This window comes from Euprymna scolopes, chromosome 28, assembly GCF_053919585.1.
Source record: "Euprymna scolopes isolate OS-2025 chromosome 28, ASM5391958v1, whole genome shotgun sequence".
In the NCBI taxonomy this organism is placed as follows: Eukaryota; Metazoa; Mollusca; class Cephalopoda; order Sepiida; family Sepiolidae; genus Euprymna; species Euprymna scolopes.
The window spans coordinates 59,353,791-59,369,628 of record NC_136509.1 but is presented as its reverse complement, the minus strand read 5'-3'; the positions used below and the strand labels follow the sequence as shown (position 1 = coordinate 59,369,628).

At 32.0% G+C, this 15,838-nt stretch overlaps 1 protein-coding gene across 2 annotated transcripts in view; it reads left to right on the top strand.

Annotated features, from left to right (window-relative positions):
- The window catches only part of LOC145249667 (RUN domain-containing protein 1-like), a 480,843-nt gene that overhangs the window by 188,170 nt on the left and 276,835 nt on the right, over positions 1-15,838 (top strand). For both annotated transcript variants that reach the window (XM_080111452.1, XM_080111453.1), the window contains exons 6-7: positions 626-735; positions 10,571-10,613. In XM_080111452.1, coding sequence (XP_079967578.1) covers positions 626-735; positions 10,571-10,613 — 153 coding nt within the window. The remainder of the gene's footprint in view (positions 1-625; positions 736-10,570; positions 10,614-15,838) is intronic.

The window sequence follows — 15,838 nt, the reverse complement described above, 5'->3', positions numbered from 1 at the left end:
GAGAAGGAGACCCAGTGAGGGTTGACATTGGAAATTGGGGTTTTGGGTTTAATCTTTTCAAAATTATTTTTCTGGTCATGGTGAGGTTTGAAAATTTTGTGGAAATGTTCAACAGCATTGTAGAGAACAGAGTGTAGAGAGAAAGCAGAGTTTTTTTTTTTTTTTGACAAATTACGAGAGAAAAGCCACAACAGTTCCCACTAATATGCCATTGAGAGGCCCCACCAGAGACTACTGCATGGTCTAGACTCCATTCACCAAATGACCATAGAATAGCCCCATTACTTTGATAGTATGGGAGTTACACCAAGGTTCAGGCTGCTGCTCAGTTTAAAATATTTACCAAACTCAGAAGGTCCTCTCCATAAAAATACTGAATCTTTTAGAATTCCTGCACATAATTTTTCATGTCCACACGAGAAAAATTTTTGCTCTTCATCTGCAAACTTTTACAGTTCAAGATTGTACAGATTAGCTACCCACTAAAAACTCTATTCTTTGTCTCATTTCTTATACAGATAGGATACTCTTTGGAAATTTAACATAGCTTTTAATTCAAAAGATAGATCATTTCTTTTGCCATAAAATAGTTCTCAAAATAATTTTTTTTTTTTTTTTTTTTCAGAGTGGAGAGGCTGGACTTCCCACTAATAAAATGATGGAGAAACAACGAGTTATTATTGAACAACTCAAAACGAAACTTGATCTCAACCTGGAAAATTTTGATCATTTAAGGTACTAAATTTGTCATATGTAATATTACTTTTGTTTGTTGCTTCAAATCAATAATATCGTTTATATATGTTATGTTATGCCTTACCTTTATATCCTTGATCGCTGCTATCATCACTGGAATCCCTGGTTGCCTTTTCATTGCTGATGCAAAAACCACACAAACACATTTTTAGCTATAATAAACGTTTATTTAAAAAAAAAAAAAAGGCAGAACATAAACTTGCAAGAAAGAAAAACCAATAGTCTGTCTAGATACAACTGACCACGCTGTCCCCATTGAGTTCTTCCTCATTGAAATCTTGCCACCTAAGATCAACTAAGAGGAGTCACATGATTTGTGTAACTTCTGTCCTTAACCTTTTCATTAACTCATCTGCTACAATTTAACACCACACACAAAGAATAAAAACATCTGAAATTTTATTTTATTTTCATTTTATTAACTATCACAGTTTGGCAGGTGTTTTATTAAAAAAAAGTAAACATTTATAGCAATTTCTGATTTGAGTATGTAGACATGTCTGTAAGAAAGAGGAAGTTTAACACCTTCAGTTATTCTTTTTTCTCTCGTCTTTTCTTTCTCTGTCAATCCTTAAAATAATGTGTGCAAGTGTCTGATAAAATAGGCAATGATGAAAAAGGGTTCATGATATCAAATAGGTCATGTGATTACGAGTAGTTGAAAATGTACCAAACTCAGAGACTACTATGACATAAAACAATGTAAAATTATTAATACTATTTCAAGGCCAGTATATATCCTAATCTTCACAGAATAACATTATGAACTTGATAATGTCAAAAAAAAGATAAATACAACTGATACAGATTGATTACACTGTTTGATATTTCATAGACAATCTCAATCTGAATATTTCATAGACAATCCCAATCTGAAAATTTCATAGACAATCCCAATCTGAAAATTTCATAGACAATCCCAATCTGAAAATTTCATAGACAATCCCAATCTGAAAATTTCATAGACAATCCCAATCTGAAAATTTCATAGACAATCCCAATCTGAAAATTTCATAGACAATCCCAATCTGAAAAATAGAATTAGGAAGAACAAAAAGAGAAAAAACAAATTCTCCAACCAATTAGACAATTTTATGAACATGCAACTAAATACTTCATTTTTTTTCATCCTTACATTTATGAAATATGGTTTCTCCACATCCAAATTATTTTTTAATGCCCTCTTTACAACTTGAGTTTTTCTTTAGATTTAGCTGCTTTTTCATTTGTGTGCAGTTCTTTTGGTTTGTTTCATAATGTAATCTGTTTCATCACCATTGTTTAACGTCCATTTCCATGTCAGCATAGATTGGATGATTTTACCTGATTGCTCTTCTGCAGGCCTCTTAGTCTTGTGCAAGACCTGGTCATAATCTCAACTTCCTAAGATCATCCTTAACTGATTTCATGTCTTACATGGTCTACCTATCCCTCTAAATCTATCAACCTCAATAAAGTTACATCTCCTGACTGGATTTGCATCATCCATCTTTTCGACATGTCCTTACCACCTCAATCTATTCTGGCACAAAACATCAACTATGCTGAGAATGTGTAATCTATTACTTAATTCTTCTGATGATTTTCTATCCATGAGACTTATGCCACACATCCACCACACCATCTGCATATCTGTTCTAGAAATTTTATTAATGTCTTCTTCCTCCTCCTCCTTAAAGGGCCAAGTCCCACTACCATACATCATAACACTCCTAACACAGGTTGTATACAGTTTTCCTTTTACTTTGTGTTATTGAAGTTAGTCATTATTTTAATCTGTATTTGTCATATATCACCCACTGAGTTATTCTTGATATACCATAATATTTTCTGTTGTTATACACTGTACAAGATTGCATAAATATACTGGCCTGAACAGTATTTGAAATCTATTTCATTACTTGAATGTACATTTCATTAAAAAAAAGTTTCAAAATTTATTTGCAGTATATGAACAGAACTAAGTTACAAATTCTTATCTTTATTTAATTCTTAGTACAATAAATTACCTTCAAATTAGTTCAAATTGCAAAATCATCCAATGAAAAATAGATCATTTAATAAAACAACTTCCCAAAACATTCATTTCATTGAGAGATTTCAAATGCCAAAATGAAATGTGGGGAAGCAAAGAGACAAAAAGATTATAGAAAACCTCATAGATAAAAATATTTGCCTTAACAATAAAATGGTCAGTTAGTGAGGATTTAAACTTGGAGAATTCAAACTTTTTTTTTAATTAATTTTCCAATTTGGTATATTTTCAAATATTAAAACATGACGACATCATATTGAAAATATTTTAATAAAGAATGAGCTAAGGTGGTGTACACTCAATTCTAATGTACCCTAAATAAATATACTAAATTTCTAATGACAATTTATTTTTTTAATCTGTTTTAACTTGAGGGACATTTTAAAGATGAATACAGAAGTCTACAGTTTACTACCAACACTAATATGTTTGCATTGATCAAATGCTGTATGTGGTGGATTCTACATGAATATTTGGAAAACTCATGCAAAATAAAGAAGTCAAAGTCACAAACTCCAAGCACTAAACGCAATTTGATTGTTGTATTAAATTTGAATTCTCTCATCACTGTCAATGCCTGCACTTACATGACTATACACACATTATTACGATGTACCTGCAAACCATGTTCCAATTCAGATGAGAAAGCGTTGGGTATGCATACAAATGCACAAACAGACGGATGATATATTTCATTTTGTAGCATAGTTGATATAAAATCTAAAAAAATTTTTCGCATACAACATCAGTTGAAAACTGTTTTTTCTTTGTTTTGAAACAAATTAAACCTCTTAGGATTATTTAATGTTGCAACATAATATTACATAATCAAACATAATACATAATATTACATAATACAACATGATAATGCACAATAATACATAATATAACATGATAATGCATGATAATACAACATAACATTACATAATACAAAAGATAATGCATGATAATACAACATATAACATGATAATGCATGATAATACAAGATAATACATAATATTACATAATACAACATGATAATGCACAATAATACATAATATAACATGATAATACAACATAATATTACATAATACAACAAGATAATGCATGATAATACAACATATAACATGATAATGCATCATAATACTTAATATTACATAATAATATTACGTAATATAACAAGATAATGCATGATAATACAACATAATAATTCATGATAACACAACATAATACATAATATAACATTTTAATGCATAATAATACAACATAATACATAATATTACATAATACAACCTGATAATGAATGATAATACAACATAATACACAATATTACATAATACAACATAATACATATTACATAATCCAACATAATAATGCATGATATAACATGATAATGCATGATAATACAACTGATAATACATAGTAATACATAATATTACATAATACAACATGATAATGCAGGATAATACATAATATAACATGATAATACATAATACAACATGATAATGCATGATAATGCTACATAATATTACATAATACAACAAGATAATGCATGATAATACTACATAATACAACATGATAATGCATGATAATACAACATAATACATAATATAAAATTATAATGCATGATAATACAACATAAACATATTACATAACACATGATAATGCATGATAATACAACATAATACATAATAAAACATGATAATGCATGATAATACAACATAATACATAATATTACATAACACAACATGATAATGCATGATAATACAACATTATACATAATATAACATTATAATCCATGATAATACAACATAATACATAATATTACATAATACAACATGATAATGCATAATATTACATAATACAACATGATAACGCATGATAATACCACATAATACATAATATTAAATTATAATGCATGGTAATACAACATAATACATACTATTACATAATACAACATGATAATACAACATAATAATGCATGATAATACAATATAATACATAATATTACATGATACAATATGATAATGCATGATAATACAACATAATACAACATGATAATACAACATAATACACAATATTACATTATGCAACATGATAATGGATGATAATACAACATAATACATAATACAACATGATAATGCATGGTAATAGAACATAATACAACATGATAATGCATGATAATACAACATAATAATGCATGATTATAAAACATAATACAACATGATAATGCGTGATAATACAACATAATACATAATATAACATGATAACGCATGATAATACAACGTAATACAACATGATAATACAACATAATACATAATATTACATAATACAACATGATAATACAACATAATACATAATACAACATGATAATGCATGATAATACAACATAATACATAATATTACATAATACAACATGATAATGCAACATAATACACAATATTACATAATACAACATGATAATGCATGATAATACAACATAATACATAATATAACATAATACAATATGATAATGCATGATATTACAACATAATACATAATATAACATGATAATGCATGATAATACAACATAATACATAATATTACATAATACAACATGATAATACAACATAATACATAATATTACATAATACAACATAATACATAATACAACATGATAATGCATGGTAATAGAACATAATACAACATGATAATGCATGATAATACAACATAATAATGCATGATTATAAAACATAATACAACATGATAATGCGTGATAATACAACATAATACATAATATAACATGATAATGCATGATAATACAACGTAATACAACATAATACATAATATTGCATAATACAACATGTAATGCATGATAATACAACATAATACATAATACAACATGATAATGCATGATAATACAACATGATAATGCATGATAATACAACATAATACATAATATAACATAATACAATATGATAATGCATGATAATGCATGATATTACAATATAATACATAATATAACATGATAATACAACATAATACATAATATTACATAATACAACATGATAATGCATGATAAATCAGCATAATACAACATGATAATGTGTGATAATACAACATAATACATAATATAACATGATAATGCATGATAATACAACATGATAATGCATGATAATACAAAATAGTACATAATATAACATGATAATGCATGATAATACAAAATAGTACATAATATAACATGATAATGCATGATAATACAAAATAGTACATAATATAACATGATAATGCATGATAATACAACATGATAATGATACACTTATTATTATATATAATTGAACATAAATTACTATTTTACTTGGCAACGATGCTGGAGTTCTACGATTCCCAACACTATTTAGTGTTAAATGATTGCAATAATTCCAATAGGAACTAAACAAATTCCATAGTTGCAATGTGGTATAAGTTAGTGTAGTCCCCTCACCATCAGTTTAAATAAAACATTGAAATAATTAAACACTTAAAAGCTTTAAAAAATACAATTTTCATAACATTATTATAATGTTATTATAATACTAGTTGTACCCGGCCACATGTTGCTATGGCTCAGTTTGTTAAAATGGAACACATTCCTCAAGAAAAATTGCATTTTGTATTTTTTATTTACTTTTAATATTTTCTGCAATGTTTTCTCCTCAAAAAAAGATTCCTTTTTTGCCATAAATTGTTAAGCGAAAGTTTATTTTATTTTTCAGGAAAACTTGCACTTTTTTTTAAAAAGAAAATTCGCAGTAAACATTTTTTTTTTGCAAACGGAATTTTTATTATAAAAAGAAAAGATGAATGCTTTATATGAACACTGTAAATAATTAGGTGAAAGTAGAGAAAAGTTTGATTTTTTTTTTTTTTTTTTTTTTTTTTTTTTCAAGAGAATGTACAAATTAATTTTTTGTCAACAGATGTTAAGAAAATAAACAGAAAAAAATACTCCCATCATTTATTGATTAATTAATTATGCAAAAAAGATAAATCAAATGTTGATTTAGTGTTTCAACATTTAAACAACGCTCGGTTGAATCTGGTGGAATGAAATGGAATCGGGGGGGGGGGTTCAAATTCTGCATGAGTACCATTCTTTGTAATTTCGTCTTGTGTTCAATTTTTGAAGTGGGCTATCAGCGATTGCAAACTAAGAAATTTAACCAAAATGCGAAAAATTCAACAATAAAATAATTTTAATAAGTGCTCAGCTTCTAATGAAAATCCTAGTAAATCAGTCCCCCTTATTTCTTCGGTTGTTGTAAAAATGAAGGAACACTTAAATTTTGCTCCGTTTTATTTATTTATTTTTTTAAATGGTGCCCCCCCTCCAACGAATATAATCCAAAGAATAACAGTGCTTCTACACTTTATTGCCAAAATTGGAGACGCCATTTTATGTCACGCACCTTCTGTGCAAATCCTGGTTAGACTATGGCCGAAGCATGAAATTGAATTTCCCCAAAGGAAAAGAAAGTGTTTGTACACGTGTAAAAAAAAAGAAAGTTATGGCCGGAGCCTGAAAAAAAAAAAAAAATAATAATTGGAGAACGATTGCAGTTAAATAAATAAATAAAAAAACAACCCACTTCCCCATTATAAAATGAAAGAAACAATCATTTAATGTTATTTGTTGTTGACGTTTCAAAGTTGCTTTAATTCCCAAAAAACGTTTCCAAATATTTATTTGATTTATTTGTATGAAAAAAGAAAAAGAAAAAACTATTTTATAAAAATCCGATGTTGCTTTCATTACAAAATTGTTGTAACAAAATTCAAATTTTGTTACGCAAATTTTTCACTAAGTGTCTGTCCAATTATATTTTGATAAATGCATTGGTTTTGTGTTGGTTTTTAAATGGCGCTCGCCCAGTTGAAACCCTGATTAATATGTCAGGTGATTGTCTGCTTTTAATAACGAAAAATGTTCCATGGAAAATTGTCCCATTCTCATTAATTAAATCGAAACATTTCCAATTAAACGGGTCCAGCAAAAATTCCAGCACAAATCTGACAGCCAGCCATGGTTCTCTCCAGAATGTGCTACTGCCATTGCGTACAGAAATCACTTTTTCCATTGCTTCCAACATAACAGATGTACTGAGACTAAAGCCACTTTCAGGACTGCCAGCAATCACTATAAAAGAGTAATAAAGAACACAAGAAGGTTGTATGCTCAGTCTGTTAAGTCCAAAATAGCTGAGCAGCAGCTTGGTTCCCACCAGTTTTGGCAAATAGAAAACAGGGTCCTGAACAGAAGCATGTATTCTATCCCAACCATCATCAATGGACCTGAGGTAATCTCATCAGCATCAGACAGTGACTTGGCAGCTAATTCTACCCTATGCGATTAAGGCCGCTAACCGCCTGTAATTTCTCTTGTATCTGAAAACGCACTATGTGACATACAAATATCTGTGTGTGAAGTTGCCAAACTAATCAAAAACCTTGATTCTAGTAAAGCAACTGGCCCTGATGGCATTCCAATTATAGTGCTGCAATATGGTTTTCATTTTGCTAGATCTATAGCAGATGTGCTAATGGTTATATTTCATAGAATTAGTGAATCTCTCGACAGAGGCTTCCTTTCTAGGGCAATTGCTCTTGACCTATCAAAGGCCTTTGATAGGGTATGGCATAAAAGTCTACTCCACAAGATTTCCAACTATGGTATAGCTGAAACCACAATCAATAATTTCTCCCAATCTTTATCTGTGCCTAAACCTAAATGTAGATTCTATGAACAAAGCTTCTTTCTTAGAACTGTATGCCTGTAAAACTCTCTTCCGTTTTCCTGCTTTCCAGCTGACTACAATATGGTTGTCTTCAAGTCCAACATAAACAAGTTCTTGATGAGCCGTCCCCTATAGAAGTTGACATGTGGAATGTGAATGATGATTTTGCCGTAATGTAATAATGTACCGGCATATCATTCTATGCAGAAATTCCTAAGCTCCTTTCACACTAATTAATTTAGGTGACTGAAATAGGAATTTGAAGAATAAGGACAAAACTTAATTTCCCCCAGGGAAGAAAGTGGTTGTACACGTGAGAAAGAAAAAGTTATGAGAAATTTTTTGCACGGCGGGCTTAGCAATTCAGTTAATTTTTGAAGTTAAATAAATCCAATGTAAAAATCCATTTCGAGATAAATATTAGTTTTCTTGGTATAATTCCAAGATAATTAGTAAAGTCAACTCCTAAGATATTGAAGGAAATATTAAAAAAAAGAAAACACTTTGTGCTAAGAAAAGCGTCAGTAGTGAAATTCATATTGCTTTGAGTTATATCGTAAGGATGTTTACAATCGCAATGTAATCTGAAAAATGGGAACATGAAAGAAACGAAACGAAAGTATACGAAACGCAGTAAACTGGAACTGAGGTTTTTAGAGATGCATATAGAAATGCATTGTTTACACTTTTAAATATAGTATTTCTCTATCCAAGTTGGTGACTATTTTAAAGCACACATAAAACAATTTATTACTAATCGAGATTGATATGTGCGTAATCGCTTTAAGTGAAAAATTGACAGGTTACATTTTGTAATGTGATGTAACCGTAAAATTAATCCTTAACTTTGTAATCAGAAAAATGTAAACAGAAAAAGAAAACATGCAACGAAACAAAACTAAAGGAAAAGGAAATGATATATTATATGTTAATAAAGAAAGAAAAGAAAAGGAGAGAATCGTTTTTTTTCCTAGTGTAATAAGGTTTCAAAATAAATTGTAAATAAGCAACATATAATGAGGCGTGGTGTGTTTCCCGCAATAGGAAGCATTTCAGTTTTTGTATGCAACAAAACCCGTAATTGGTGTGCGTTCGTATTAGTCCCTCGTGAACAATGAATCAGCGGTGTAAATGGAGAGCAGGGTAAGGAGGAAAAGATTTTACAACTTCCATTGATTCTTACAGGTTTTGGCAGTGAACTCTCACCAGAAAAAATATAGGATTGTACGATTATTGAGCAAGTGTAGAGGTAATAGGCATATAGCACACCTCAGATAATGTGCTGCAGTTTGTGTATATTACATTTGCATGAAATGTCTCGAGTTTTAACCCTATTAAGGTCAAACTCAGAGGGGAAGAATGAGTTCATTTTATTTATATAGAGACAATTATAATAACATTCAATTATTGAGATTGTCGGACTGACTTCCTCATCTTGGTTGTTATAGTCACAACGTTTCGGCCGTTTTTGCCCTCCAGCCTTCATCAGGTGTTTTATATCGAACTGGGGAACCGTTTGTTAGGAGTCTCGAACCCAACCCTTTATTATTATTATAGGGGTACCATGTTCGGACTCCAGCTAGGCTCTGGTACATAGTTGCTGATTCTCTGTTTTGAATGTTACTTTTCACTGTCTTCGTTCAGGATTGAACTCAGCACCTTTGGGTAACTGTAAACTTTGATACAACGTCTAGGACCACTCGGCCATATGTCACTAATAATAATAAAGGGTTGGGTTCAAGACTCCTAACAAACGGTTCCCCAGTTCGATACAAAACACCTGATGAAGGCCGGAGGGCAAAACGGCGGAAACGTTGTGACAACCAAGATGAGGAAGTCAGTCCGACAATCTCACTAAATGAAAACACCTCATCTCAAAAATACAATTACAATAACATTCAAGTTGTTAGGTTTCTTAGGTTGTGCTCTTTTAATTAAAAAATCAAAAGAACAAAAATACTTTTATTTTAATCAAAAAATGTTTACTATTTTTCTTTAAATGTTTTTCATCATATAAATGCTAATGTTTTTTATTTGTTTATTTTAGTACAGAACAGTTAAAAGAAGTCGTTGACAGAGCCGTTGGGCAGGTGAGAAAAATGTTTGTATCGATAAAAATCCAATCTATTTTGTTTTTATAGATAAAGACATTACACCTCTAATACTGGTATTTCTATGTCCCACTCTACCTTGTATCTTGACCACCAAGAAGATCAGTTAAGCTACTGCCTGTTTTTTGTTGTTTTTTTAAGTTAGAAAAGAGTCATTTTGTTTTGGGAGCAAAAATGTAAACCAGTTCTTGATGAACCGTCCCCCTAAGTAATCCAATTTACAAAATTCCCACTACTTATGTTTACTTCGCTATAATCACATTGACTAATGTATACCCAGTAACCCTTATCCTAAAGTGGCCTCTGGGTCTTGATAAGTGGTGATTCCTGTGTAAAAAAAAATTGTTTTTATGAAAAACAAAAAAGTGCAGATATATACTAACTCATTACTTTGTTAGTTTAATGAATTAAATTAATTAGCATAAATAAATACTACTATTATTGGGCTTAATTTATTAAAAATTTTTTTATATCAGAATTTACATTCAACCAGGTGAATTTTTTCTGAATGATGTAACTTCTTTCTTTAATAATGGATTACAGTTTTGAATCGTTTTTCATAGAGGAATGTTTACAAAATGATGATAATGGTGATCTTTTTAATGTGTAGTATCTTCTAATTACACTTGGAAGAGAAACGTGGCCAGAGTATTTAATATACAACATAATCACATTGGCACAGTAGTTCTCATTAGATCACTGAAGTTAAGTAATATTGAGCCTGGTCAATACCAGATGGGTGACAATTTGGGAATACTAGGACACCTCTCTGCAAAGGCTGCAAAATATGATGAGTAGACTGCTTCATACCTTTAAAAAAATTTCAGCAAAAATCTGACAGCCAGCCGTGGTTCTCTCCAGAATGTGCTGCTGCCATTGCGTACAGAAATCACTTTTTCCATTGCTTCCAACGTAACAGATGTACTGAGACTAAAGCCACTTTCAGGACTGCCAGCAATCACTATAAAAGAGTAATAAAGAACACAAGAAGGTTGTATGCTCAGTCTGTTAAGTCCAAAGTAGCTGAGCAGCAGCTTGGTTCCCACCAGTTTTGGCAAATAGAAAACAGGGTCCTGAACAGAAGCATGTATTCTATCCCAACCATCAATGGACCTGAGGTAATCTCATCAGCATCAGACAGTGACTTGGCAGCTAATTCTACCCTATGCGATCAAGGCCGCTAACCTTTTCTCTTGTATCTGAAAACGCACTATGCGACATACAAATATCTGTGTGTGAAGTTGCCAAACTAATCAAAAACCTTGATTCTAGTAAAGCAACTGGCCCTGATGGCATTCCAATTATAGTGCTGCAATATGGTTTTCATTTTGCTAGATCTATAGCAGATGTGCTAATGGTTATATTTCATAGAATTAGTGAATCTCTCGACAGAGGCTTCCTTTCTAGGGCAATTGCTCTTGACCTATCAAAGGCCTTTGATAGGGTATGGCATAAAAGTCTACTCCACAAGATTTCCAACTATGGTATAGCTGAAACCACAATCAATAATTTCTCCCAATCTTTATCTGTGCCTAAACCTAAATGTAGATTCTATGAACAAAGCTTCTTTCTTAGAACTGTATGCCTGTAAAACTCTCTTCCGTTTTCCTGCTTTCCAGCTGACTACAATATGGTTGTCTTCAAGTCCAACATAAACAAGTTCTTGATGAGCCGTCCCCTTAAGTAATCCAATTTATCTAACTTCCACTATCGATGATTACTACAATATTGTCCCATTGACTACTGTACACTCATTAACCCTTATATTTGAATGGCCTCTGAGCCTTGATATATGGGGACTCCTTTATAAAAAACCTCAAAAAACTTTACATTGTCATCTCTCATGATGGGAATAATATACGTGTGTCTAGGGAGCAACTTGTGAATTTTATACTCCCATTGAGCTTCCTCCTTCAGTATGTTACTGGCTGAAATGTCTGCTTGTCTGATGATAAATATCTCCCTCTTATATACAAATAAAAATGCAGTAAACAAGAAAAGACATTTTTGGTCCCCCCGATTTATAAGAGAAGGACCTATGTTTTCAGTGGTGTCCGTGTGTGCGTTAGTCCGGACGATTGCCAGATAACCGTCCATTAGTTTTTCCTGAAATTTTGCTACAAATTGTATCTCATTACATAAATGTGCACAGAAAAATTTTTTTTTTGTGAAAATTCCCGTTGCATCTCCAGAGGATCGAAAGAGGTAAAAAAAAGAATGCCCCCAAAATTTTGCCCCATAACTTTTGATCTATCCATTAGATTTTTCTGAAACTTGGCCAAAATGTGGAACCCATTGTTCTTAATATAAATCCAGTATGGATGACTCTGGCAAAATTCTGGTTCATGTCCCCGGAGACTTTCAATGGCTCTTTTTTTATATTTCTCAACAAAAACTTGATATGTCTGACTATATAGTGGTTTTTCATATTGGTCAACTCAAATATACATGTGTTAAAGCCTGAAATTGCACCGTTATCCATTTACATTGGGATTCGGCATCCCCAGGGGCTCAAAAGATGTCAAAAATGCCCCAAAATGTCCCAAAACGACATTTTTGCCCCCATAGCGTTTGATCCATCCATTAGATTTTCCTGAAACTTGGCCAAAATGTGGAGGCCACTGTTTTTAATATAAATTCAGTTTAGGTGACCCTGGAAAAATTTTAGTTTGCATCCCTCTGGGACTTTTAGGGCTAAAAAAACATGCCTTTATGGAGCTCTTTTTTTTTCATATTACTCCAAAACTTGATATGTATGTCTATATCGTGGTTTTCCATGGTGTTGAATTCAAATATACATGTCTTAAGGCTGAAACTGTACCATTTGTACATTTTCACTGGGATTCGGCATTCCCAGGAGCCCAAAGGAGTCAAAAATGCCCTAAAATTGCAAAAAATGACACTTTATACTCAATAACTTTTGCCTCATCAATTAAATTTTTCTGAAACTTGGCGAAAATGTGAAGGCAACATTGCCCTTCACACTTCTCACATTCATTATTTCTTCACTATTTTTTGTGGCTTCATCTCACATGCAGCACCAGAGGGAGACCACACACGCATGGCTTGTTTTAAGGATAATAATAATAATGATTCTAGAAAGATCATTCTAATGACAACCCAGGAACAAGCCACTTGCACTAGGTCTATTAAACACTATATTATCAAAACTGCAGAATCACCGATGGAAACAACAATATCATTCGGTTACTGCACTGAAATTTATGCAAACTTTATGAATTAGATCACAATGAGAAGTGGTATGACTTTAAGCCAGAAGTTGTACAGAATAACAATGTCAGATTCTTGTTGTAATTGGAACACTTGGAACCGTAACTAATAGTCACTATAAATAGATTAAACAGATTGATGAGACAATTATTTTTTTCAATTCAGCAAAAGGTTTGCTGTTACATAGCTGGTCTATATAACTGATGTCTCTTTAATGTTGTAATTTGTCAATATATATATATATGTGTGTGTGTGTGTGTTTAAACATTTTGTGATCGTCTAGTTTCTTGAATGAGCATATAGTGTCTATTGATTGTCCAGTAATGTTCATGTGTGTTGATATTTTTATAACTGTGTATAAGAAATAGGGACATGACAACTTACACATACCATCTTTACGAAAGGGACAGATAACATTGTCAGTTGCGACACTAGCAAAAGGCACATACCTTTTCAAAGTTTCTTTCATGCTTGTTGCAATTAAAGATACTTTTCCTCCGAAAAGGGAAATGCCATGATGTGAATTATATTTGGATATAATCATTTATTTCAATGCTGGGTCACTTCTCCGAGTGGGCACACTTCTACATCTACATTTTGATAACTATTTGCTTTGACTTTCATGAGTGTCAAGTCTAACCCTGAAGTGCAAGACGTCCACCTGTTCATTAACACATTGGGTACAGAAGTAATCTCTCCTCTCTTTTCACTGCCCAAGTGTATATCTATCCAAATCCTTTCCTTCGTTGGTTCTCTGAAATCACCAATAATTATTCATGATTTCAGAAAACCAATGAAACAATGAAATTATAATTAATCTTTGTAGCACAAAATGAACAATTATCTCATCTTTGTCATGTAATTTTGTTCATATTAGTTATGAAAACTAAAATTCCTTTTCACTAAATTAATATTCTTGGTACATATTTTAACATAAATATGGGTCTGTGGAAACTATCATTCATGACCATTTGCATATGCATAAGGTGTCTGCCAGATGGATTCCCAGGTTGCTCACACCATTCCAGAAGCGAGAATGCGTTGTGCTCGAGGATGAATTTGGAGATGTGCCAAGAAGATGAGTCAAAGTTTTTCAAAAGACTGATTACACAGGATGAAACCTTGGTCCATCACTATGATCCAGAGACCAAAGCCCAGTCAATGTAGTGGAAGCACTTGGACTCACCACCTCCAAAGAAGGCAAGGGTGCAGCCCTCCGCTGGCAAGGTCATCCTCACAGTGTTCTGGGACCAGGACGGAGTAGTGATGACAGATTTCCTGGCAAAGGGTACCACAATTACAGGAGCCTATTATGCTTCACTTTTGAGGAAATTAAGGAAGCTATCTAAATCAATAGACAGGGCAAGATCAGCAAAGGTACCCTCCTCCTGCGGGACAACGCTCCGGTCCACAACTTGCATGTCGCCAGATCAGAAGCACGGGCGTGTGGTTATGAAAATCTTCCCATCCTCCCTACTCTCCTGACCTTGCACCCTCTGACTTTCACCTCTTCCCAGCCATGAAGTTGTTTTTAAAAGGAAAGCGTTTCCCAGATGATGCAGCCTTGATTTCTGAAGTCACGTCGTGGTTGGAGGACCAACTTGGGTATTCTACAAAAACGGTCTACGGAGCTGCATCAAACGATGGGAGAAATCCATAACTCTGGATGATTCCTATGTAGAGAAAGACTAATAACTGTGCCAAGTTTCGTTGCTCTACTGCTATGGGAAGTGGGTCAGGGGCATTACTTATTGCACGCCCCTCGTATTATTTTGATCCTAGAAAATATCTAAAATGTAACACTTAAGTTTTAAGTAGAAACTGAAATTGAAATAATCTTGCTTGATTAGTGTCTAATGATTATGGATAAAATTCAGTGTAAATTTGAGATATTTGAATTTTAAAATGGGAAATTGAATCCATATTATGCTCTTAAAAATCCTTTGAAATCTCTATTGCAATTCTTCAGTTCA